Below are 24,077 nucleotides of genomic sequence, written 5' to 3' on the forward strand. Positions count from 1 at the left end.
GCATAAAAGACGCCAAAAAGTCAAGAAATCATGATTTTTGTAAAACCTCTTTTTAAGCTTTATAGATTCTGAAAAGTGCTTTTTAAATGACAAGACTGAGTTACATTAGGCTGATCATTTGACCACATTAGAACAAAAATCATAGTTTTGTGCTGTCCGTTGCAAGATTCAACATCTAATAATAATTGGTCAAGACAATCAACAATAGTCATGTTTTATATGTTCCGCACACCGCAGTTTCATTAATGATAGAGTCCTAGAAATGTCAAATTAAAAACACAGCCTGTATAGCGCTATACAAGTTAACTCTGCACTTCATTATGGCAGACAGTGAGTCATAATTTCTCAATCTTGCCTCCCACTCTTGTGGCATTTTGTGGTGTTCTTGTAGCCTACACAAACACAATTGACAGGAATGACATATAGGTACAAGCATATTTTCACAGGCACAACACCATCCACCAAATGTTCCACTGCACAGAATATGCATGTTTCGATTCAGGTTCTTCTTCGGTTTTCAGAATTCATTCACGAGACTAATTTTCACAGCAAATTTACCAAACACGCTTGCATCTCTAAATCCCACCTACAAACAGGAAACCACAGCAACTGAAAAACCTTATGATCATCATTGTTGCCACTGCAGAGAGAAAGAACGCAAACATGCAAGATAGAGAAAGATAGATATAAAGAAGTAAAAAGACTCGCCATTATTGAGATATGCCGTAAAGAGAAAAAAAGAGGGAAACAGATTTAAAGCAAGATTTAACACGTAAGAAAATCCAAAAAGACACAAATAAGATCACATTTTTCTAATTTAATATTTTTAAAAAATTACAAAAAAAATTACCAAGCAGGTTTGCAAATTATCTCAAAAGTATTGCCTGGAAAACAGCCACAGCAAAGGGAATTAACTAAAACTGCATTCATTAAAAAACAAAATATAATTACAGTTTAAGACATTAAAACAGGCCATGACCCAGGCCTTCGCAACAAATATACGTAACATTATTATTTGAAAAATATATCATCAAATGAACTGATATCTGAATCATGCTATGGTAGCATTAGTGTTTGTATTCTATGACCTTCCTAAAAGACACTGAAAGCTCAAATGTAGTATGGAAGAAAACATTAAAACAAGAGAAGGCAGATCACAGACAGGATTCAGTGTTGCTTAAACCCAGTCTGATTCTGCTAGTTTTTAGTCACAGTCCAGTTTTGATAAAAGCAAGTGAGTGATTTGAAAAATCAACTCAAACCCCCTTCAATAAAAATGCCTAAAATGTACCTAACATGACTTGTAATGCAAAACACAGCTCCATGAGTAAAGTAAAGGTTAAGGAACATCCCCAACATAAAAGCTCTTTCCATGACCCACGTGTTAACCATGTGCCTCCGTCTCTTTTCCGACAGTTACAGGACTTCTCCGGCAGGAAGGCTGAATGGTCCAAAGCACACCGGACTTCCAGGTAAGATGTTCCAAGATCTTTTTGTTAGTTCATAATGTTCACAAATCAATATTGGTGTTAAGGATATAACCAAAAAATATATAAGCATAATAAATTACTATAAAACTCTGTATTGTGGAGATTGTCCAATCAGTGATTACTTGTCTGATACTGCTCCAGGATTGGCTGCTGATGGCACCGGCTCTGTCTGAATCTGAATGTTTGTTCTCCATGTTAAAAAGCATCTGAATCCTTGCATCATCTCAAATTAAAACACTTGACACTGATACCTTAGTGGACCTGCCTCTCTTTGGAACAACAATTGGTGCGTCATCTGGAATATAAAGAGACATCAGCATATTAGATTTCTAAAGCGCCTATAATGACCCTGAAAAATCAGCATAAATAAGAATTTTGTTTATAACAAAGACGTAAAAAAAATATTTAAAAAAATAAAGGAAAAATGGAACAGGTAACATTTTTCAATTTTATTTAGTATAACTAAACTCTTTTAGTAATACATTTTCATTTAGTATACTAGAATAACTAAAACTAAAATAAAAATGACTTAAAAAAAAATGTAAAAATAGAATTCAATGAAACAAGTAAAATTAAAACATGTAAAAACAAAGTCAAAATATATTTTTAAAAATTGTATCTCAATTATACTAAAATAACGCTGCTGTCACATAAATAATAAATACATGTTAAAACAATATATTAAAATGTTTAATTTATTTATTATTTTCCAGAGGAACTGTGTACAGTGTTGTCAGGACAATCATCCAAAAACTCAAATAAAAGGACTAAGCAGCTGATTCGAGAACATTGAAGTTAAAAGAAAATATTCAGGGGTTGAAAATAGCTGAAACAACTTCTGAAACAAATCGAAACAAATTATTAAGTATACAAAATGTGTTGTGTGTGTGACCATAGTAGGTGTTGCTAATCCCAATCTTAACACTACATTATGTGTACGCTCATCTTTTTTTCAGCAAACAAGGGGAGTCTGTCAAATATTTTGTCCTATTTTTCGTTTAATCGAGTCGAAGCCATTATCTGTACCATTATGAATAAGGTATTGCTTTGGGAATGTTACTTTGAAAATGGCTTCCTTAATGTGGATTATGAATGCTGTAACAATTGTAAATTCAAATATACAGAATAAATAAATACACAGCATTAATAAACAAAATGAACACTTTGGGCAATAATATCCTGAAAATACCAAAATCATTAAAAGTAGGAATGGTCTCTAATCTTCATCAAAGACTATGATAAGTGATATCACTCACCAGAGGGGACATAGTTCTCAGCCAGCTCTCGGTCTTTCTCAATGAAGAGGGCAGTAGCAAGGAAAAAAGCTCCGCCCCCCACGGCCACAAAGGAGCACAGCAGGAGTGACATCTGAAGGGAGCGAAACTCCCACATGTATGAGTCTGACTCCTTTATCGAGTCTGAAACCTTAATGTGGCAAATACAGACCACATGCAACATTTAATGTCTTTTTAAAAGAACTCGGGAAGGTGTTTCTCTGTATTTGTGAGATTGACGTACCACTCCTATAAGGTAAGGGCTAATAGCGTCGCCCAGCAAGTGTGAGAGAACAATCTGGAACGCTTCCGCAGTGGAGCGACGTGTAGGGATCACAACATACTGAAAGAGAGAAATAAGGACATCAAGAAAGAGACCTTAGGTTATTCCACACACATATTTTATTTCTTTTTTAAAGTATTTTAATTAAACTTTTGTTAATTTAATGTTATTATATATATATATATATATATATATATATATATATATATATATATATATATATATATATATATATATATACACACACACATATATATACATACATACATACATACATATATGTATATATATATATATATACACACATATACTCACCTAAAGGATTATTAGGAACAACTTTTTAATTTCTCATTAATGCAATTATCTAATCAACCAATCACATGGCAGTTGCTTCAATGTATTTAGGGGTGTGGTCCTGGTCAACACAATCTCCTGAACTCCAAACTGAACGTCAGAATGGGAAAGCATGGCAGCAATTTTGAGCATGGCATGGTTGTTGGTGCCAGCCGGGCCGGTCTGAGTATTTCACAATCTGCTCAGTTACTGGGATTTTCATGCACAACCATTTCTAGGGTTTACAAAGAATGGTGTGAAAAGGGAAAAACATCCAGTATGCGGCAGTCCTGTGGGTGAAAATGCCTTGTTGATGCTAGAGGTCAGAGGAGAATGGGCCGACTGATTCAAGCTGATAGAAGAGCAACTTTGACTGAAATAACCACTCAATACAACCAAGGTATGCAGCAAAGCATTTGTGAAGCCACAACACGCACAACCTTGAGGCAGATGGGCTATTGGGCTACAACAGCAGAAGACCCCACCGGGTACCATTCATCTCCACTACAAATAGGAAAAAGAGGCTACATTTGGCACAAGCTCATCAAAATTAGACAGTCGAAGCCTGGAAAAATGTTGCCTGGTCTGATGAGTCTCGATTTCTGTTGAGACATTTAGATGGTAGAGTCAGTGTGTTTGGGGGATGTTTTCTTGGCACACTTTAGGCCCCTTAGTGCCAATTGGGCATCGTTTAAATGCCACAGTCTACCTGAACATTGTTTCTGACCATGTCCATCCCTTTATGAGCACCATGTACCCATCCTCTGATGGCTACTTCCAGTAGGATATTGCACCATGTCACAAAGCTTAAATCATTTAAAATTGGTTTCTTGAACATGACAATGAGTTCACTGTACTAAAATGCCCCCCACAGTCACCAGATCTCCACCCAATAGAGCATCTTTGGGATGTGGTGGAACAGGAGCTTCGTGCCCTGGATGTGCATCCCACAAATCTCCATCAACTGCAAGATGCTATCCTATCAATATGGGCCAACATTTCTAAAGAATGCTTTCAGCACTTTGTTGAATCAATGCCACGTAGAATTAAAGCAGTTCTGAAGGCGAAAGGGGGTCAAACACAGTATTAGTTTGGTCCTTTAGGTGAGCGAGTGTGTATGTATATATGTGTATATATATATATATATATATATATATATATATATATATATATATATATATATATATATATTTTTTTTTTTTTTTTTTTTTTTTTTTTTTTTAAGGGCTGTCAATCGATTAAAATATTGAATCGCGATTAATCGCATGATTGCCATGAGTTAACTCTCGATTACTCACAATGTAATCGCACATTTTTAGCAATTGTAAATGTATCTTAAATTAAGTTTTTAATACTCTAATCAACATGGGTTTGGACAAATATGCATGTTTTATGCAAATGTACATTCATTATTAGTGAAATCATACTTATTCAATAATAATCATTATAGCATGAAGACTAGATATGTATCAAAGGTCATAGATGTTTATCTAAGAAATTGTTCATGTCAAGCCTAAACTTAAAAATTAAGAGTAAGTAGTGATTTCTCTCATTTTAAGAATATAAAGGGAGATTTTACACTGGCAGTTTAATTCAGACCAGGGCACAGTTCGTATGAAAAATTGGTAATGTGTACCAGTGAGCGCACCAGAACCACACCATACCATACCTGGAGGAGGTCCATATTACACCTAGTAGGAATATAGTGCTTCCCCTTTAAGAGATCCACATTCCCTGTTCAACTGCCGTTTTTTTGCGTGTGCGCGCCGAACTGGGCCGCGATTCACGTGGACAGCGTGAAGAACACGGACTCGGGAGCGCGCTTGTTCAGGAAAGTAACCTGTGCATTTGTTTTAGCCGATTGTAATGTATTTAGTTAAAAAAAAAACGTGTAGTGTGAGCGGTGATGGTATTAATGATTTACCTCAGACATGAGCGAGAGTGAGCTGCAGTGCATCGCGCTCAGACTGTAGAGAATGTGCTCAGTGAAAAAAACACTTTTCTTTCTGGACTCTAATAAAAGTTAAACAGAAAATATGGTAGCTTATGTAGGCAATAACTGCACTTTTGGTTTAGAATATTAATGTTAATGTCAACACTTTTCATTCCCTATTAATGTTTGCTGTTGCAGCCTTTGCGTCTGACTGCTCTCACTTTTTCTACCTACGGGCTACGCCACGGATCAAACAGAAAATGCGTGCTGCGTTAACGTGCGTTAATAAATTTAGTGCCGTTAAAATGAATTTGCGTTAACTTTGACAGCCCTAATATACACATACATACATACATATATATATATATATATATATATATATATATATATATATATATATACACACACAATTTTATAATTTTAAGTCATTCTGTGGTTCCACAAATTAGAATACTTTAAAAATAGTGCACCAGTCATATTAACCATCTTTTCATTACTATTCACAATTGGTAGTGGTAAGAAAGGAAGGGAAACTCACCAGTAGGATATCTGCAACAATGGCCCAATTCATAGACAGGAATGTGTTACCCAGGAAGATAAAGACCTGATGAGAACACAAAATAGTCAACCAGCATTATGGTCAGCATAAAACTGCCCTACATTCAACAACAGCACCGCAGTCAATAAAAACACTAAAAACATTTAATGGAAAAAGAAAAAACTAAACTTTTTTAGATCAAACTGGGTCAAAGGAGAGGTCAAATGAGTGACTTACATATGTGGCTGCAGTGCTAGCCTGGGCAAACATGATGGACAGATAGAGAAAGGGAGCAGCGAGGAGGAGTCCTGCAGCACAGACTAGTGGATCAGCTCGAGGTGTTTTTGTCCTCAGTTTCTTGCTGGCCTGCACTCCGCTCGCTACGCCCAGGATGCCCGTCACAACGGTGATGCCGCCAAACATCAGACTGCAGAGCAGAAGAGATTATAAAATATTACTAGTGCATGTACTTAAAGGGTTACTTCAGTGATTTAGCATTAAGCTTTGTATTTAAACTGGGAATTAATGTAGTAGAAACATGAAATTATTTTTGAATTTCGTGCCTTCTAGACTGAGAAAAGACAGAAAATGTATTTTTGTCCCATGGGGATGAAAGACAACAACTCCCAGAATGCACTTGCTTCGCTACCCTATGAGGCCACTCCAAAAGCTACCGCTACCGGATTACTTTCCCACCGTGTTCATTTTCATAAAATCAGTTCAGTTAGAGAATAGACTAGGGGTCTCCCCAACTAAGGATTTACACATTCAAATCAGATTTGTCATTTTTTTATGGTCGACTGATTGTCGAATCATCTGTGTGTGTAAATAGGTTCCGAGGGGCATGACACTAGTCAGCAGGAAGGTAAAACTATTTTCATTTTCCTTTACACACTGCACACAGCAACGACTTTTAATAAAGCGACCAAAACTGCCTGCCAACTGACAGACGAACTGACAACGGCTTTCTTATTTAGGTTTAAATAAAAGGTAATATGATGGATAAACATTCATAAAACGTTTTCTCAGAACATTTTAAAGCCGCGATCGAAATACAGAACATCACACAAATATATAAAAGAAGAACATTTTGATTATCCAAAAAAAATAGAAAACCTCCCTAGAGATGAAAAGAACACTGAGTGTGTTTACATGCATGTTCTTAGGCCGATTATGCCTAAAGGGAGGGGGGGTCGCACACCGGACGCGAAGCTCAACGCCACACCACGTCGTTAAAATATTGAGCACCCCCATATTGCCAAAATGGTATAATAATCATTTCATAACACCTGCAAAGATTTGACTGAGAGATCTGTGGTCAAATCTAGCCCCGCATATTGATGCATCGAATCTTCGACTATTCGGGGTCACCCCTAGAACAGACACTACAATAAAAAACTAAAACGTCTCTGTTTAATAACGTGTGAGTGAGCCAAACGAGTGTCACGGCACAAATGTTCGATTACATTCATCACGAGCAAAGAACTAAGGTAAGCGCGGCCGAGGCATACATTCACATCGCGTTTTCAGTTCATGCCTTTGGAAGCTTCACTTTCATAGGAATTAATTTTAAAAGTTGAAACATTAACTTTGCTGCGCCGGCCGCCGCTCCATTTACATGAAAGCCCACAGCTCCCCGAGCCGAGCGCTGTGAGTGCAATCTCCCACTCCCCATGCACGGCTTGAAAACATGCGGAAATAGCTCCATCTACTGGCTGTAGTCTTTAGCCTCTGGCCAAAAAAAATCCTCAGATGAAGCAAAATGACGCCGATATTTGCGTCATCGGAGGATTTTTTTCCAGAAATCGAATACATAAATCTCTCATCTCAGGGAGATCTTTTGAATATACTCCCGGGTTTCTACTGATACAAAGACATATTCTTAATCGCTGAAGTAACCCTTTAACATATGAATATTTACAGCATGTGCAAACGTAGTACTCTAAATAGTGTCGTAATAACAGTACCGCGATACTAAAAAGACATGGCAAGAATACAGAAGTCTGTGCGAATGTCATGGTGTATATTTAGAGAGAGATGTTGTGTATATGTGGGTCTGGTACCTGTCAGAGTTGTCACAGGGGGCTTTTAAACACGGCTGCTTTTCTCCAGTGAAGACGCCTGCTCTGAATAAAAAGGCAGGGGCCCACAGAGCCAGTGATCCTGTCACAAAGGCCACAGCCGTGAAGCCAAATGTGGAGAGAACAAAACTCGGACTGAAAAAAAAATAATCATCAAGAGAGAGGGAAAGACATTTAGTTCAGGAAAGAAACAAACAGTCTCTGTAAAGCCCACAATAAATAGTATATACACATCAGTTATATCACAGTATAAGTCAATGGGGTCCATTGTTGTCTTGGGTCCCACTGACTTCCAAGCTATTGCCAAAAATAAATGGAAACATTCTTAAAAACATACATTTCTAACAACAGCAGTGCCCAAGAGCTATAGCCTTATGATAAAAATGACCCTGAAATCTGATATAAATTGCTTGTGATTGCTCGCAATTAGATTATTTAAACTGATCATATCAGAGGCTGCAGTGGTGTCAGCAATAATTACTCAATAACTGAGGAAAAACCCTTAGTAGGATCAATCAGCATCATCAGATATTGAAACATTCCCTGCATGGCATCAAAGGCAAAAGCCTTCCCTTATAAATGATGCTTTAAAGGCAACATGAGGTCTCAGTGACTCACTTCCTGCAGAGCGCTTTCATGTCCACCAGCCAGCTGGTTCTGTGCAACGTGTGCTCCGGACGAGCTTCGATCGCACCGCGCTTTGGTTCCTTAACCACGAACAATAAGAGGATCACGGCCAACACCCCTAGACCAGGGGTCACCTAAGAAAAACAAACAAACAAACAAACAAATGAATGAATAAAAGCAAACAAAAACACAGAGAGAAATTTGAGATGTTATCATATTTTAATCTCCATGTCTGTTTTTGTGGTAAAAGCAGCAAGCACACATTATGTAATTCCACCCATAGACAGATAAACAGTGAAAGTTTTGGTTCTGCAGACGTACCCGAAGAGCCCAGTGCCAATCCCCAGCCACATCATCCACCTTTGAACCCACAATATATCCCAGACCACTGAGGAAAGAAAAAACAGAGTTGAATGAAAACTAGGAGGAAGCCTGGTCCACAAAGCAGCTTACGCTGGCAGAGAACTGCCCATTTAGACAGGAAGTGAATGTCTGATTGGCATTCATATGACACTTAAGACTGGAGTAAATGCATCACAAGAATAAATTACATTTTCAAAGTATATTAAAATAGAAAACATGTATTCTAAATTATTAAAATAATAAAAGTTATAATATAAATAAGAAAGAACAACTGCTTTGGAATAATTGCTCAATTTAAATGAAAAGGTATTTGCACACAAAAAAAACCTGTCAGCAGATGTTGGAGATGTTTTAGCAATATATTTGAAGTTAAACATTTTAAATGAAGTGGAATAAACGACTTATCCATTTTGTGATGTACATCCGAGGAAAACAGACTAATGGAAAATAAATAAAATGTAATCGGGTATGTAGTTCAATCCACCAGTTTTTGATTGGATGGAGCCACATCTCAATTTGAGCTTGCAATCAACTGTGAAAAATGAGCAGGGTTTAAGCAGACTAAATAATTGGAAAATTCCAGCATGGAGTCTGTCATTTCACTGGAAAGTTAATTTTAAGACAAATTAATATAAAAATTAAGAAATATTTTAATAAGATCAACAACATTTAATTATCCTCACAAAATGAAACAAATCCAGTGACTTGCTCAACAGTAAGAGCCTGGAAACTTATAAATGAAACTCCATTTCCAGGTGTGAAAAACCCCTGATAACGCAACTGTGTTTGAGTGTGAGAATGTTACCATGCTGTGAATGTGCATAGAGCTAAAATGTGAAAAACCGAAACACCAGTATATCGAATGGCAGTTGTGTGAGTGTGTGTATGTTTGTGTGTATGTGTGTGCGTGTGTGTATGGGGGCGGGGTCCCACCTGCCCACTGGGATTGCAAAGTAGAACAGGGACAGCATGTTGGTTCTCTTCTCTTTGACGAACAGATCAGCGACGATGGTGGGAGCAATGGTGGAGTAACTGGCCTCGCCAATGCCCACTAGCCCTCGCGTCAACAACAACGCCCAGAAATGCTGAGAGAAGATTCATCCTATTAGTTTACTCTATAAATTACTTTTAAGACATATATACACTTTAGTATATGAGACACTGAGTCAGAGATTGGAAGCTATTGCTTATGTCTTTGAGTAAAACGGCACTCAAATATTTAACCCTTAGACAAATGGAAAGTCTGAAATGTTTTGTGTAGGACTTACGTCTTTGCCAATGAAGGAGCTAGCAAGTGTTACGAGACACCAGAAGAAAATACCCACACTCATGATCAGCTTCCTGTTATACCTGTCACCCAGGTATCCGAACACAGGAGCCAAGAACATGTAGCTGCAGATGAAGACTGAAGGGCAATAAATAATCAATCAAAGGGAATGAAAAATTAAATAAACATCAAATGGATTGGTATAGCTTAATTTAACAGTGTCCTTGTTACATGTATTTACTAATGCATAATTATATGCAACTAACCCTACAACAAACCTAACCCTATAGTTAGTTCATGTAGTTAATTTAATGTAGTTAAAAAAAAAGAGTAAATACTCAGTACTTAACACACACTACACAAGGATGCATTAAAATAAAGTGTGACCAAATGATTCTACATGGTATGAATCTGCTCACCTGTCTGAAGTAGCCCTGATTTTCCATCACTGATACTGAAGAAAAGCTCAATGTCTGGAAGTACACCTGTAAGAGAGGAAGTGTATTGTTATAACAGCTTTATTACTGACCAATTCACACACTGTTGCTCATTATGGGCCACAGAAAAATACAATTAAGTATTTTTACATTTATTTACAAATCAAACTTTGGCAACAAGAAAAATCTTTTTGGTTTCCTTTTGCTATTACCAATACTTAACCTCATAAGAACAGTATTCTTGTTAACTAAATCTTTTAAAATCGCTTTCATTTATTGAAATAAAGCTGAAATAAAATAATGTTGCAAGAGAACTTACATTATGGGCTTTGGAAATACATGGGTTCATGATTTTGATAAATAATACATATGTTTGATTTAAACTGAAAAAATAGCAGCAGATCCTTTACGTCCTGTAAGTAGCGAGGTGGGGCCTCCATGGATCGGACTTGTACTTTATTTAAACACCTATAAACTTATCAGTTTGACATATAATAGGTCAAACTAACTGTACTTAAAATGTTCTTATACTGACATTTTTTATATTGTCATCTTTTGGAATATCTGAAAGCCAGGTTTACCTAATATATGTCTTCATTAGCAGAACACAACAGAATTACATATTTTAATTTAAAAAGGTCCACCTGATTCTAACATGTACATGGGAACCAGACTGGTATGCGGCTATGCAGTCTGATATGCAACAAACTGTATTCTCTATTCCAACACCTTTCTGTCTGAACCAGCAGTTTGATCGGACAACACAGGCCAGTCGTTGCTCCCCACATGCATCATTGAGCCTTGGCCTGTCACCAGTTCACCATTGTTCCTTCCTTAGACAACTTTTGACAGATACTGACCACTGCAGACTGGGAACACCCCACAAGAGCTGCAGTCTTGAATTTTGACGACAATTGCCAAGATAAAGAGAACGCAATTAACTTCACCTGTCAGTGATCATAATGTTATGCCTGCTCAGTGTGTCTCCTATATTTTATATATATACAGTCTTGTTCAAAATAATAGCAGTACAATGTGACTAACCAGAATAATCAAGGTTTTTCGTATATTTTTTTATTGCTACGTGGCAAACAAGTTACCAGTAGGTTCAGTAGATTCTCAGAAAACAAATGAGACCCAGCATTCATGATATGCACGCTCTTAAGGCTGTGCAATTGGGCAATTAGTTGAATTAGTTGAAAGGGGTGTGTTAAAAAAAATAGCAGTGTGGCATTCAATCACTGAGGTCATCAATTTTGTGAAGAAACAGGTGTGAATCAGGTGGCCCCTATTTAAGGATGAAGCCAACACTTGTTGAACATGCATTTGAAAGCTGAGGAAAATGGGTCGTTCAAGACACTGTTCAGAAGAACAGCGTACTTTGATTAAAAAGTTGATTAGAGAGGGGAAAACCTATAAAGAGGTGCAAAAAATGATAGGCTGTTCAGCTAAAATGATCTCCAATGCCTTAAAATGGAGAGCAAAACCAGAGAGACGTGGAAGAAAACGGAAGACAACCATCAAAATGGATAGAAGAATAACCAGAATGGCAAAGGCTCAGCCAATGATCACCTCCAGGATGATCAAAGACAGTCTGGAGTTACCTGTAAGTACTGTGACAGTTAGAAGAAGTCTGTGTGAAGCTAATCTATTTTCAAGTCCCCCGCAAAGTCCCTCTGTTAAAAAAAAGGCATGTGCAGAAGAGGTTACAATTTGCCAAAGAACACATCAACTGGCCTAAAGAGAAATGGAGGAACATTTTGTGGACTGATGAGAGAAAAATTGTTCTTTTTGGGTCCAAGGGCCACAGGCAGTTTGTGAGACGACCCCCAAACTCTGAATTCAAGCCACAGTACACAGTGAAGACAGTGAAGCATAGAGGTGCAAGCATCATGATATGGGCATGTTTCTCCTACTATGGTGTTGGGACTATTTATCGCATACCAGGGATCATGGATCAGTTTGCATATGTTAAAATACTTGAAGAGGTCATGTTGCCCTATGCTGAAGAGGACATGCCCTTGAAACGGTTGTTTCAACAAGACAATGACCCAAAACACACTAGTAAACGGGCAAAGTCTTGGTTCCAAACCAACAAAATTAATGTTATGGAGTGGCCAGCCCAATCTCCAGACCTTAATCCAATTGAGAACTTGTGGGGTGATATCAAAAATGCTGTTTCTGAAGCAAAACCAAGAAATGTGAATGAATTGTGGAATGTTGTTAAAGAATCATGGAGTGGAATAACAGCTGAGAGGTGCCACAAGTTGGTTGACTCCATGCCACACAGATGTCAAGCAGTTTTAAAAAACTGTGGTCATACAACTAAATATTAGTTTAGTGATTTTAGTGAAAAAAAAAATGTTTGTACAAAATAGTTTTGAGTTTGTACAGTCAAAGGTAGACACTGCTATTTTTTTGAACACACCCCTTTCAACTAATTGCCCAATTGCACAGCCTTAAGAGCGTGCATATCATGAATGCTGGGTCTTGTTTGTTTTCTGACAATCTACTGAACCTACTGGTAACTTGTTTGCCACGTAGCAATAAAAAATATACTAAAAACCTTGATTATTCTGGTTAGTCACATTGTACTGCTATTATTTTGAACAAGACTGTATATATAGATATATATATACACACACACACAGTGGGGCAAAAAAGTTTAGACAGCCACCAATTGTGCAAGTTCTCCCACTTAAAAAGATGAGAGAGGCCTGTAATTTTCATCATAGGCACACTTCAACTATGAGACAGAATGAGAAGAAAAAAAATCCAGGAAATCACATTTCGTGAAGTCTGATTTTTAAAGAATCTATTTGCAAATTATGGTGAAAAAAGTATTTGGTCAATAACTTATTTCATCTCAATACTTTGTTATATACCGTTTGTTGGCAATGACAGAGATCAAACATTTTCTGTAAGTTGCTGCAAGGTTTTACACACTGTTGCTGGTAGTTTGGCCCATTCCTCCATGCAGATCTCCTCTAGAGCTGTGATGTTTTGGGGCTGTCGCTGGACAACATGTATTTTTAACTCCCTCCAAAGATGGGGTTGAGATCTGAAGACTGGCTAGGCCACTCCCGGGCGGTGTGTTTGGGATCAATGTCATGCTGAAAGATCCAGCCATGTTTCATCTTCAATGCCCTTGCTGATGGAAGGTTTTAACTCAGAATCTCGTGATACATGATGTTTTCACCCACATGCTTCACAGTAGGTATGGTGCAACTCTGCATTATTTCTCCTCCAAACACGACAAGTTGAGTTTTACCAAAAAGTTCTATTTTGGTTTCATTTGACCATATGACATTCTCCCAGTCCTCTTCTGTATTATCCAAATGCTCTCTAGCAAAAAACTTCAGACATGCCTAGACATGGGGCGGCAGTGGCTCAGTGGTTCATGTAGATTGTCTACAAACCAGAAGGTTGGTGGTTCGATCCCCGGTTCCACTTGACCAAGTGTCGAGGTGTCCTTGAGCAAGACACCTAACCCCAGCTGCTCCCGACGAGCTGGATGGCGCCTTACATGGCTGACATCGCCGTCGGTGTATGAATGGGTGAATGTGAGGCAAAAATGTAAAGCGCTTTGGATAAAAGTGCTATATAAATGCAGTCCATTTACCATTTACATGTAATGGCTTAAGCAGGGGGACACGCCTGGCAGGCAGCGTAGTGTGTTACTGATGGTAGCCTGTTAATTTATTAGTAGTAGTAGTTAAGCCTTTATTTGTCCCGCAATGTGGAAATTGCATTTAGCAACAGCAGGGATACAGGGGTAGGTAAAATAGCAGTCTCACAAACACTAAAAACATAGAAAAACCTAAGATTAAATGAATTATGCTAACAGGTATTGCACGTTTGAAGTATTGCTCAGTTGAAATGGCACATTACTTATATAAACATTGCACAGTAAAAGGAGTTTTATGTTAGCAATGATCATTGTATAGTCTGACTGCAGCAGGAAGAAAAGACCTGCGGAATCTTTCCTTCACACACCGAGGATTTGGTGTGGTTCTGGGATTTTTGCGGGGTGAGATCTTGTGTGGATCCCCAGATCGAGGGAGATTATCATCAGTGGTCCTATGTATCTTCCATTTTTTAATAATTGCTCCAACAATTGATTTCTTCACACCAAGCTTCTTACCTATTCAGTCTTCCCAGCTTGGTGCAGGTCTACAATTTTGTTTCTGGTCTCCTTTGACAGCTCCTTGTTCTTGGTCATAGTGGAGTTTGGAGTCTGACTGTTTGAGGTTGTGGACAGGTGTCTTTTATATTGATAACGAGTACAAACGTGCCATTAATACAGGAGTGGAGGACAGAGGAGCCTCTTAAAGAAGAATTTACAGGTCTGTGAGAGCCAGAAATATTTTGTGTAGGTGATCAAATACTTATTTTCCACCATAATTTGCAAATAAATTCTTTAGAAATCAGACAATGTGAATTTCTGGATTTTTTTCTCATTCTGTCTTTCATAGTTGAAGTGTACCTATGAGGAAAATAACAGGCATCATCTTTTTAAGTGGGAGAACTTGCACAATTGGTGGTTGACTAAATATTTTGCCCCACTATATTTATAATTATAGTAAAGTAATATATACACACACAATCCAGACTAGGATAATCTTGTATTATGAACAAGCACATTATTAATGCTTTTATGATCGCTTTGTGTCTTTCTTGCACATCTGATCTTGATGAAAAGGAAGCCAGCATTGTCTAGCAGAACTGATGCGCTTAAATCTAATAGCACTGGTTACCTGCCACAGTGAATCTGTCCATATAGTTCAGCAGGTTGATGTAACAGAGTACAATCACAGTCAGTATAGCTCTTTTATCAGACACTCCACTGGCAGACTCCTCCTCCTCGGGCTGAGGTGAACCCTCCCCATTGTCAGCAGACCCCTCCTCCTCATTATAATCTGAGAAGAAGGGTGTGGTGTCAGCAGAAACATCTGTCCGTGACATCACTGTTGTAGAAAAAATAAATAAAGATGACAAAAAGCAAAAGAAGCAAAAACATTGACAGTAGCAGCTGTGTTGAATGCTCAAGAGCAAAAAAGTACAAAGTCTACTACTGATTACACTCAAAGATCATTGATAACGTTCTAATCTCAACCTCACATGAGGATGTATAATGGGCTTCATATGTCTTGTGCAATTTTTGAAAATGCTTCCAATTTGCATTTAAATTTCATTAAAAAAAAGAAGAAAAAAAAACTTTTATATAAATTATTAGCCAATACATAAAAATACAAATTTCCTGAAATTAAGTGTGTATTTTTTTTGCGGACATGAAATAATCTGATGTTCTTTTTTCACCCTGAAAATGTTTCTGTTTTGTTTTTATTTTACAAAATTGTATAATGATTTATTTCTGGGTTTAAATTACATTTTTAAACATGGACTTAAACTTTTTATCCCCACTGTTACTTTTGTGTGAGATAATCCATTTAAAATGTAGACAAGAAATACTGAAAAAGCTTTGTTTAAAGCCTTGAAGCCATTTTTCTCGATTCCACTGGGACAGAAGTCATGAATTATATTTAAAATCTAGTTTGTCAGGGGTGTAGTTTAGATGCATCAGGAAGACACATGGAGAAGGAAGTAGGTACAAACTCGTGATGCGAATTAAATCTCAGCACAATGTCATGTGAATACAATGATGGAGAAAAAAAAATCCTGCAGAAAATATTAGCAAGAAAACGCAATGGGTAGAGAGAGCTTTACCGAGTGAAATCTTTTGATAAATAATATATAAACGTAAATGTTTAGCTTTGTTTAAAACAGTAAATAAATGAAAAGCAATGCCCAAGCCCAATTAACTTAAAGAATAACAGAAGAACAATCTTTATCTACTTTCAGCTGACTCAAACTAAACCGATTTTTGCTGCCCGATAACATCTGATGCCTGGCGTTGACCAAAACTAGTCTATGTACAGACATGAAGCTGGTTAAGCAACAAAGTAACATACAACTCTCATGGTGGTTTATTAGTTTAAAACACACCGGTGTTTTCATAACACTGTAAAAGGAACATATTCAAATCATAAAAACTAAGGCACAACCTTTCATTTAGCATTGTTGACAGACATGCAAATCACAAATCCTATATAAAAGCACGATGTGACCTGTCTCCCATCTGATGTCGAGACGTTGTTTACTGATTGGTAAACAGTATTGTTTACCTGGAAAATGCAAAGCGACGTCAGAAGCGTCCTTAAAGTTCTTCTTCTGGGCGCTGTCGGGCTCCCTTTTGAGTTGTCAAGACGTTTCAGGATCTCTACCTTACCTCCTGTGTGAACATTTTTGAAGTGCAGTGGAGAATCTCGAAGCGAAATGTGCAGCTGATCGACTTACAGTTTTGTTTCTGATCTAGCACAAGCTCAGCGCGACGCCATATTGAAATGACGCAGTACTTCCTTTGCAGTCATGTGAGCGAGGAGTCGAGGACTCACCCCTCCTCTTGTCAGCACGTCATTTTCACCCTCACTGCATTATTTTGAACAAATATTTAAAATGAGATGAGGATATTCTGATTTGTGCACTCAACTAGCTCTTTAATTAATTTGACATATGCTAATTTTAAGGTATAAAAAACCTAAACGTGTTCTTCTGTGCTTTATGCAAATTATTGCTGCCTTCACGTGCTATCGGAATTATCGTAAATACGAGTTTTCTAGTAAAAAATTGCACATGAACGCCCTCCCATTTCAGAATTTGAATCCCATGAGCTCGTAATCACGACTTCATAAATGTGGATTATCAAATTTAGCAATAGTAAGCAGTGATTGTTTGCTGATCAATAACCCGAGATAACGAGTTCACATGAGTGTAAAGTTAATATTTGCTGCATTTGATTTAGGTTGTAGCTGGGTCAGAAATCGTCTCTGTAAAGTGACAAAATACCCCACATGCCCCTGTAGTTAATAACATTTTTTTTAAAATTACAAATATTTGATATATTCTCAAACTCAAAGGTGAATACCAGCCTACTTGCATCTACTTTCGCATTTAAATTTTTCAAAGTCAATTAATTCTTTCAAATTATTAATTAAATTGAATTATTTTGCATACATAGGCATGATATTGTGCTTTAATGGTATGCTCTCATAAAAGGAAAATGTCACCCAAAACCAATTCCAGTGAAACAAATGTGTACAAATGTGTAATTTTATTTTATTTTTTTCAATCAAATACATTTTCATTTAAAAAATTCCACAATTTTTAAATAAATCTGGTGTATATACACAATTGTGAATTTGACAAAAGATGTTTTTATATTGTTTTTGCATGTCAAATGTATGCTGTTCATGAAACAACAAAAAAAAAAAAACATTTGTCTGTATGTTTTTTAGCAAGGGATAAGCTCTAAACAAACATCAGACATCCTTTACAAATCTGTAGTTTAGGCCCAGACTTCAATGACGTCACCATCCTCCATGTCCAGGTCATCTGGAGTCTGATTGTGTGTGACCCTTGACCCATCAAAGAGAAATTTAGCTTTCCGTCTATCACTGGCAGCCAAACCAGAGACATACTGAGACAGGATGGACCCTAGAGGAGCATTCTTAAAAAAAAAGTAAAAAAAAAAGCAGTTGAGCACTAAATTTCCTTCACACAAGTTGCACAAAGGCGCAAGAACATCCAAAAAGACACACAGTACAGACCTTTTGAATGGAATACTCCTGCACAGATGCTTTCTCTTTGCCTTGCAGTCGCACAGTAATGACATCACGTTTGTCACTCACTTCTTGTTTATTCTCTGTTACTACACAATCTGGAAGAGACAGAAGGGAGTTGCATGAAGGTTGCAGGGTCAGTCCTTTATACAATGTTTCCATTTAAAAACATTCAAAACAATCCATTAAAACAGACAAACAATGGATTAAATGCACTGTGATGAAGGCTAATGAATTCAGCTCAAAATGTCCACTGCTCTCCATTACCTATGATGTCAGCTATGCCGAGACCCAGCTCATTGACGGACGAGTGAATAGGGAGATCGATATCTTTCTTTAATAACAGAATTTGGCTGGGTGCGACATTGAGTTTGATGGCCAGCTGTTCCACAGCTTTACTCAAAGGAGCTGTCTGCAATCAAAAGGCACATACATTTAATGACAGTCCAAGTAAAAAAAAAAAAACGTTCAAACTAAACAAACGTGTTTGTTTCACTTACAGAGAGTATTGGGATTTTGTACAACTCTGTTCGGCAGCGGAATTTTAGGGAAATTTCTCGTGCAGACTCTCTGCCCTCAGTATTCAGGGGACGTCTTTTCTGTTTGCTGTCAGAAGAAATGATGATGATGTCATCATCGTCATCATAGTCATTCACAGGAGATGGAGAGTTTCTGTATTCAATGACAGGTTCTCGAGGCTCAGGGGACAGACACACAAGAGAGCCGATTGCATCCAGTTTCCTGTTGATTTCTCTAAAACAGAGATGGAGGGAAAGAACGAGAGAATGTCAAACCTGTTTACTCATTTCATTACTTCTAATATCGTTATTCATTTCTGTATCACTCTGAGTCATTTCTGAGTGTCATGATAGCATTGAAACACGTTATGTAACAAACATTTGCATAAGAAAACGAGGTCACACTATAAGAGAGATCAGAAAATGTATTTTTTCATTACTCGATGTCACTCACTGTATTTTTTTATTTGCTCGTCTGCTCTGTTTCACTGGTGGACTACATGGTGGCGGGGGTGGAGAGGGGGAACGAAGGATTTCTCTAAAGATGAGGAAGACTGATGGTTAGATGACAGGACATCTTAGGACAGCTTAAATTAGGCTATCAATCAGCAGCGTTTACTGTAATTATGAAATTCAAATTTGTAAAAAGCATTCACATCCTCGTAGAACTAGTAATTACAACTTGTAAACTGGGAATTTTCAGAGAGCTCTGACTTGTACAATATGACCACTGCAGATTAATTTAGGTGTTAAAAGTGTGGATATAGAAACACACAATTATCCAAGAATATATTAGTCCAAGAAAGTGAAAAGGACAAAGTCACATGTTGTCATCTAATTACGACAGAGTGTGAACTGAGATATGAGAATATGAGTGTAAGGCCAATGCCAGAATGTCTGGACTGAGAAACAAAAGACTTTCCTAGGGATTACACCATGCAATACACTCACACCTCTCTCACATCACCCTCTTTACTTGCATTTTCTCCCCCTCCAGGAAAACCCATACAAAACCTATATAACGTTAAGCGTGTACAATGAAAAACTGTGTTTAGTATCATATGAAATGTCTCAGTGCGTCTGCCGTCTGGTAAATAGTCTCATTCTCCCAGCCATAATACAAACCACCAAGAAGTTCTATAAGTTGAGACAATACTGCATGACCTTAAAAAGGTGACATCCCACAGATCTATGATTCAGGATGCCTGCTGTATGTAATTAAGTGCCCCCCTTCACTTCCTTGAGAACCCATTCAGACACAAATTCTGACTGCCCATTTGTGACCCCCTGAATAAGGGGCCAACATCTAATTATAATTACAGTGACCACCATTTGGTGAGTCGGTTGAATTATCTGGGTATTTAATGAGATGTTTCAAAAGGATCAGGGCCAAATGTTATATGGTCAGCCCGTAAGTTTGGGTGTCTCCAGACACTCAGCGTTGTAATTTTCAGAAGTCAGGTATCCATGCTTTATTTTGTACTTCAGAGCATTTGATGTTATGTATGGATTATCTTTGAATTGATTATGTAATTGCCGATATACTTTTACCTGGCTGTTAATAAATTGTTACATTTTGATTTATTCTGATTTACTCTGGAATTATTAACTATCTCTAGTAGATTACGAACGGGTATAATATCAAAATGTCAAGAAGCAGCATTCCAAAAAAAAAAAAAAAAAAGTAATTTATCTTGGCTGGATAGTTTATATTCAGTCAGTCAGTATATAAAGTCAGTCTGTGTACTTACTGAGCTTCACTCTGTTCTGGCTCCTCCTCTGAGCCACTCAGATCAATGCTGATTGGTCGTTTCTCTGTACGGGGTGGGGAAGGAGACCAAAGGGGAATACCCTTTTCCTCATCTGTTATGGTAAATAAAAACAAAAAAGTCTTTGGATTGATACTACTAACCAAATCATAAATGTCCATAATAAAGGGTCTACGAGTAATTGGGAGAGTATTACCTAAAGCCAAGATGATTTATAAACTACCATTCAAGACCTTGGGTTTGGTAAGATTTTTTAATGTTTTGATCATTAACAGTTCATTTATTCAATCAAAAAAGTACAGTAAAACAGTAATATTGTAAATTATTATTATATTTAAAATAACCTGGGCTTTTCTATTTAAATATATTTTAAAATGCAATGTGATCAAAGCAGAATTTTCAGCATCATTACTCCAGTCTTCAGTGCCATGATGCTTCAGAAATCATTCTATTAGTTATTTGATGCTCAAGAAACATTTCTTGTTGTTATCAATGTTGAAAATAGTGAGTTGAATTTTTTATTTTTAATTGTTATACTTTTCAGGATTCGTTCCAGAAAGAACTCACCCCAAACTTTTCAATGTTAGTGTATAAAATTTTATTTACTCAAATACATTAGCAAATGACAGTGGTCCAGAAGTTGATACCTGTGAGACTGGTGTTTTTGAATGTTATTGGCTTCAGGTTTAAGGAGCGGTTAACCTAAAACACAAAAACATAACATCTGAATCACCTATTTCCCAATGTTTGCACGTTGCACATCCATTGATTCCAATCAATCTAGATTGCAGACATAAAACATTTGGTAAAGTTCATGAACTACAGGTCCTTCTCAAAAATGTAGCATATTGTGATAAAGTTAATTATTTTCCATATTGTAATGATAAAAATTAAACTTTCATATATTTTAGATTCATTGCACACCAACTGAAATATTTCAGGTCTTTTATTGTTTTAACATTGATGCTTTTGGCATACAGCTCATGAAAACCCAAAATTCCTATCTCAAAAAATTAGCATATTTCATCCGACCAATAAAAGAAAAGTGTTTTTAAAAATCAAAAACAATCAACCTTCACATAATTATGTTCAGTTATGCACTCAATACTTGGTCGGGAATCCTTTTGCAGAAATGACTGCTTCAATGCGTCGTGGCATCGATGCGATCAGCCTGTGGCACTGCTGAGGTGTTATGGAGGCCCAGGATGCTTCAATAGCGGCCTTAAGCTCATCCAGAGTGTTGGGTCTTGCGTCTCAACTTTCTCTTCACAATATCCCACAGATTCTCTATGGGGTTCAGGTCAGGAGAGTTGGCAGGCCAATTGAGCACAGTAATACCATGGTCAGTAAACCATTTACCAGTGGTTTTGGCACTGTGAGCAGGTGCCAGGTCATGCTGAAAAACCAAATCTTCATCTCCATAAATCTTTTCAGCAGATGGAAGCATGAAGTGCTCCAAAATCTCCTGATAGCTAGCTGCATTGACCCTGCCCTTGATAAAACACAGTGGACCAACACCAGCAGCTGACATGGCACCCCAGACCATCACTAACTGTGGGTACTTGACACTGGACTTCAGGCATTTTGTCATTTCCTTCTCCCCAGTCTCCCTCCAGACTCTTGATTTCTGAATGACATGCAAATGCTTTCATCCGAAAAAAGTACTTTGGACCACTGAGCAACAGTCCAGTGCTGTTTCTCTGTAGCCCAAAAGTGTCTTGACCTGGGGAATGCGGCACCTGTAGCCCAGTTCCTGCACACGCTTGTGCACGGTGGCTCTGGATGTTTCTACTCCAGACTCAGTCCACTGCTTCTGCAGGTCCCCCAAGGTCTGGAATCGGTCCTTCTCCACAATCTTCCTCAGGGTCCGGTCACCTCTTCTCGTTGTGCAGCGTTTTTTGCCAAACTTTCTCCTTTCCACAGACTTCCCACTGAGATGCCTTGATACAGCACTCTGGGAACAGCCTATTCGTTCAGAAATTTCTTTCTGTGTCTTACCCTCTCGCTTGAGGGTGTCAATGATGGCCTTCTGGACAGCAGTCAGGTCGGCAGTCTTACCCATGATTGCGGTTTTGAGTAATGAACCAGGCTGGGAGTTTTTAAAAGCCTCAGGAAGCTTTTACAGGTGTTTAGAGTTAATTAGTTGATTCAGATGATTAGGTTAATAGCTATTTTAGAGAACCTTTTCATGATATGCTAATTTTTTGAGACAGGAATTTTGGGTATTCATGAGTTGTATGCCAAAATCATCAGCATTAAAATAATTAAAGACCTAAAATATTTCAGTTGGTGTGCAATGAATCTAAAATATATGAAAGTTTTATCATTACATTATGAAAATAATGAACTTTATCACAATATGCTAATTTTTTGAGAAGGACCTGTATATATTTTTCCCAGAGCCATGACTCTGAAGTTAAACAGGCAAAATACACCCACCTTGTTGGAGTAAACGGGTACGTTTGTGATGGATGAGGCGTCGATGATGCGACGCCGTTTGGGAGGATGTTGTTTTGGAGGGTCTGAAACAGGAACACTTAAATCCCCGACACTGTCTGATACCTGTTGTTTTGGAGGGTCTGAAACAGGAACACTTAAATCCCCGACACTGTCTGATACCTGCAATAAGAAGGACAAGTCAATATATTTCCCATATTATATAAATGTGGGTTTTAATACGAGTTTAACAGTAAATCCGATTTAGGTAACGTTAACGGTCTCATCGTAACACAAGCCAAATAACAATGTTTGTACTTACACTGACTTGTGTAACAGCTAAGTTACATATATCGAAACTGTTCGGTAAACAGGATAAAAATGTTTAAAGGACCTAAGCATTATTAATAAGTCTAAAAGAGGGGGGTTAAATGTAAACATACCGTATACGATCTGAAACAAGTGCTAAATAATGTTGTAACTTCTCGGAGTACAGAAAACTTGAGGCTAAAACGTGCACATTTACTTGAATAAATCCATTGAAGGTGGTTCACATTTTCATATTGTAACGTTAGATGTTGTTGCACATTAATCAACGGCAACTGATTAACGTTAGCCTGTGTGCTACTGCACAGCATGATGACAGTTATAGATTAGATATTCAGATAGTTCTCTGATAATAACTGTCCAAACGTCGAATCCATGTAAAACGTAAAGAGTAGCAATAACTCTTTAAACGTAACCTTATAAATGTTATACACGAGATCTTACCATTTCAGCCATGATCCGTTTCCGCGCGCTCATTCCCGTGCGCGCTCTAGGCGAGTCTGCGTGACGTCACACAACAGAGGCTGTGTTACTCAGTGCACTTTATTCCACTGATAGTTTCACCCATTTAAACCGATGTAAACGCTTGATTATTATGTTGATGAGGTAAATATTTTAATAAAAATAATAAAAGTTAGTTACGGTAAGGCGATTTATATAACTATTTCAAACAGAAAACAGGACGGAAATTGCTTCCTTCTATAATACAATTGTAGAGAAAA

At 37.5% G+C, this 24,077-nt stretch overlaps 1 protein-coding gene across 3 annotated transcripts; it reads right to left on the bottom strand.

The window, feature by feature from the left end:
- Positions 1-797: 797 nt before the first annotated feature.
- On the bottom strand, positions 798-23,907 carry LOC137038566 (protein spinster homolog 1). Of its 3 annotated transcripts, XM_067413262.1 has the most exons (20): positions 23,800-23,907; positions 23,032-23,154; positions 21,240-21,294; positions 20,575-20,686; positions 19,278-19,361; positions 18,806-19,058; positions 18,573-18,717; positions 16,568-16,573; positions 15,384-15,593; positions 10,609-10,674; positions 10,191-10,327; positions 9,856-10,007; positions 8,881-8,947; positions 8,551-8,693; positions 7,915-8,067; positions 6,089-6,278; positions 5,852-5,917; positions 3,009-3,107; positions 2,747-2,915; positions 798-1,785 (listed from the first exon to the last, which is right to left on the bottom strand). In XM_067413262.1, the coding sequence occupies exons 1-20, from the start codon at positions 23,830-23,832 to the stop codon at positions 1,715-1,717; spliced, it is 2,334 nt and encodes a 777-aa protein (XP_067269363.1). In that variant the 5' UTR covers positions 23,833-23,907; the 3' UTR covers positions 798-1,714. The 3 variants fall into 3 exon arrangements, with proteins under 3 accessions (XP_067269363.1, XP_067269345.1, XP_067269354.1); XM_067413244.1 differs by lacking the exons at positions 16,568-16,573; positions 18,573-18,717; positions 18,806-19,058; ... (3 more) ...; positions 23,032-23,154; positions 23,800-23,907 and adding an exon at positions 16,812-17,044; XM_067413253.1 differs by lacking the exons at positions 798-1,785; positions 2,747-2,915; positions 3,009-3,107; ... (8 more) ...; positions 15,384-15,593; positions 16,568-16,573 and adding exons at positions 17,781-18,193; positions 18,294-18,403.
- Positions 23,908-24,077: the final 170 nt, after the last annotated feature.

Source organism: Pseudorasbora parva, chromosome 2, assembly GCF_024679245.1.
Source record: "Pseudorasbora parva isolate DD20220531a chromosome 2, ASM2467924v1, whole genome shotgun sequence".
Classification (NCBI taxonomy): domain Eukaryota; kingdom Metazoa; phylum Chordata; class Actinopteri; order Cypriniformes; family Gobionidae; genus Pseudorasbora; species Pseudorasbora parva.

Excerpts from the sequence above, each read along its gene's own strand:
- LOC137038566 (XM_067413262.1), bottom strand. The coding sequence starts at position 23,832 with ATGAGCGCGCGGAAACGGATCATGGCTGAAATG. Across the intron at positions 10,675-15,383 it reads GGACAGATTCACTGTGGCAG|GTGTACTTCCAGACATTGAG; the intron begins GTAACCAGTGCT and ends CCTCTCTTACAG. Across the intron at positions 10,328-10,608 it reads ATCAGGGCTACTTCAGACAG|TCTTCATCTGCAGCTACATG; the intron begins GTGAGCAGATTC and ends ATTGCCCTTCAG.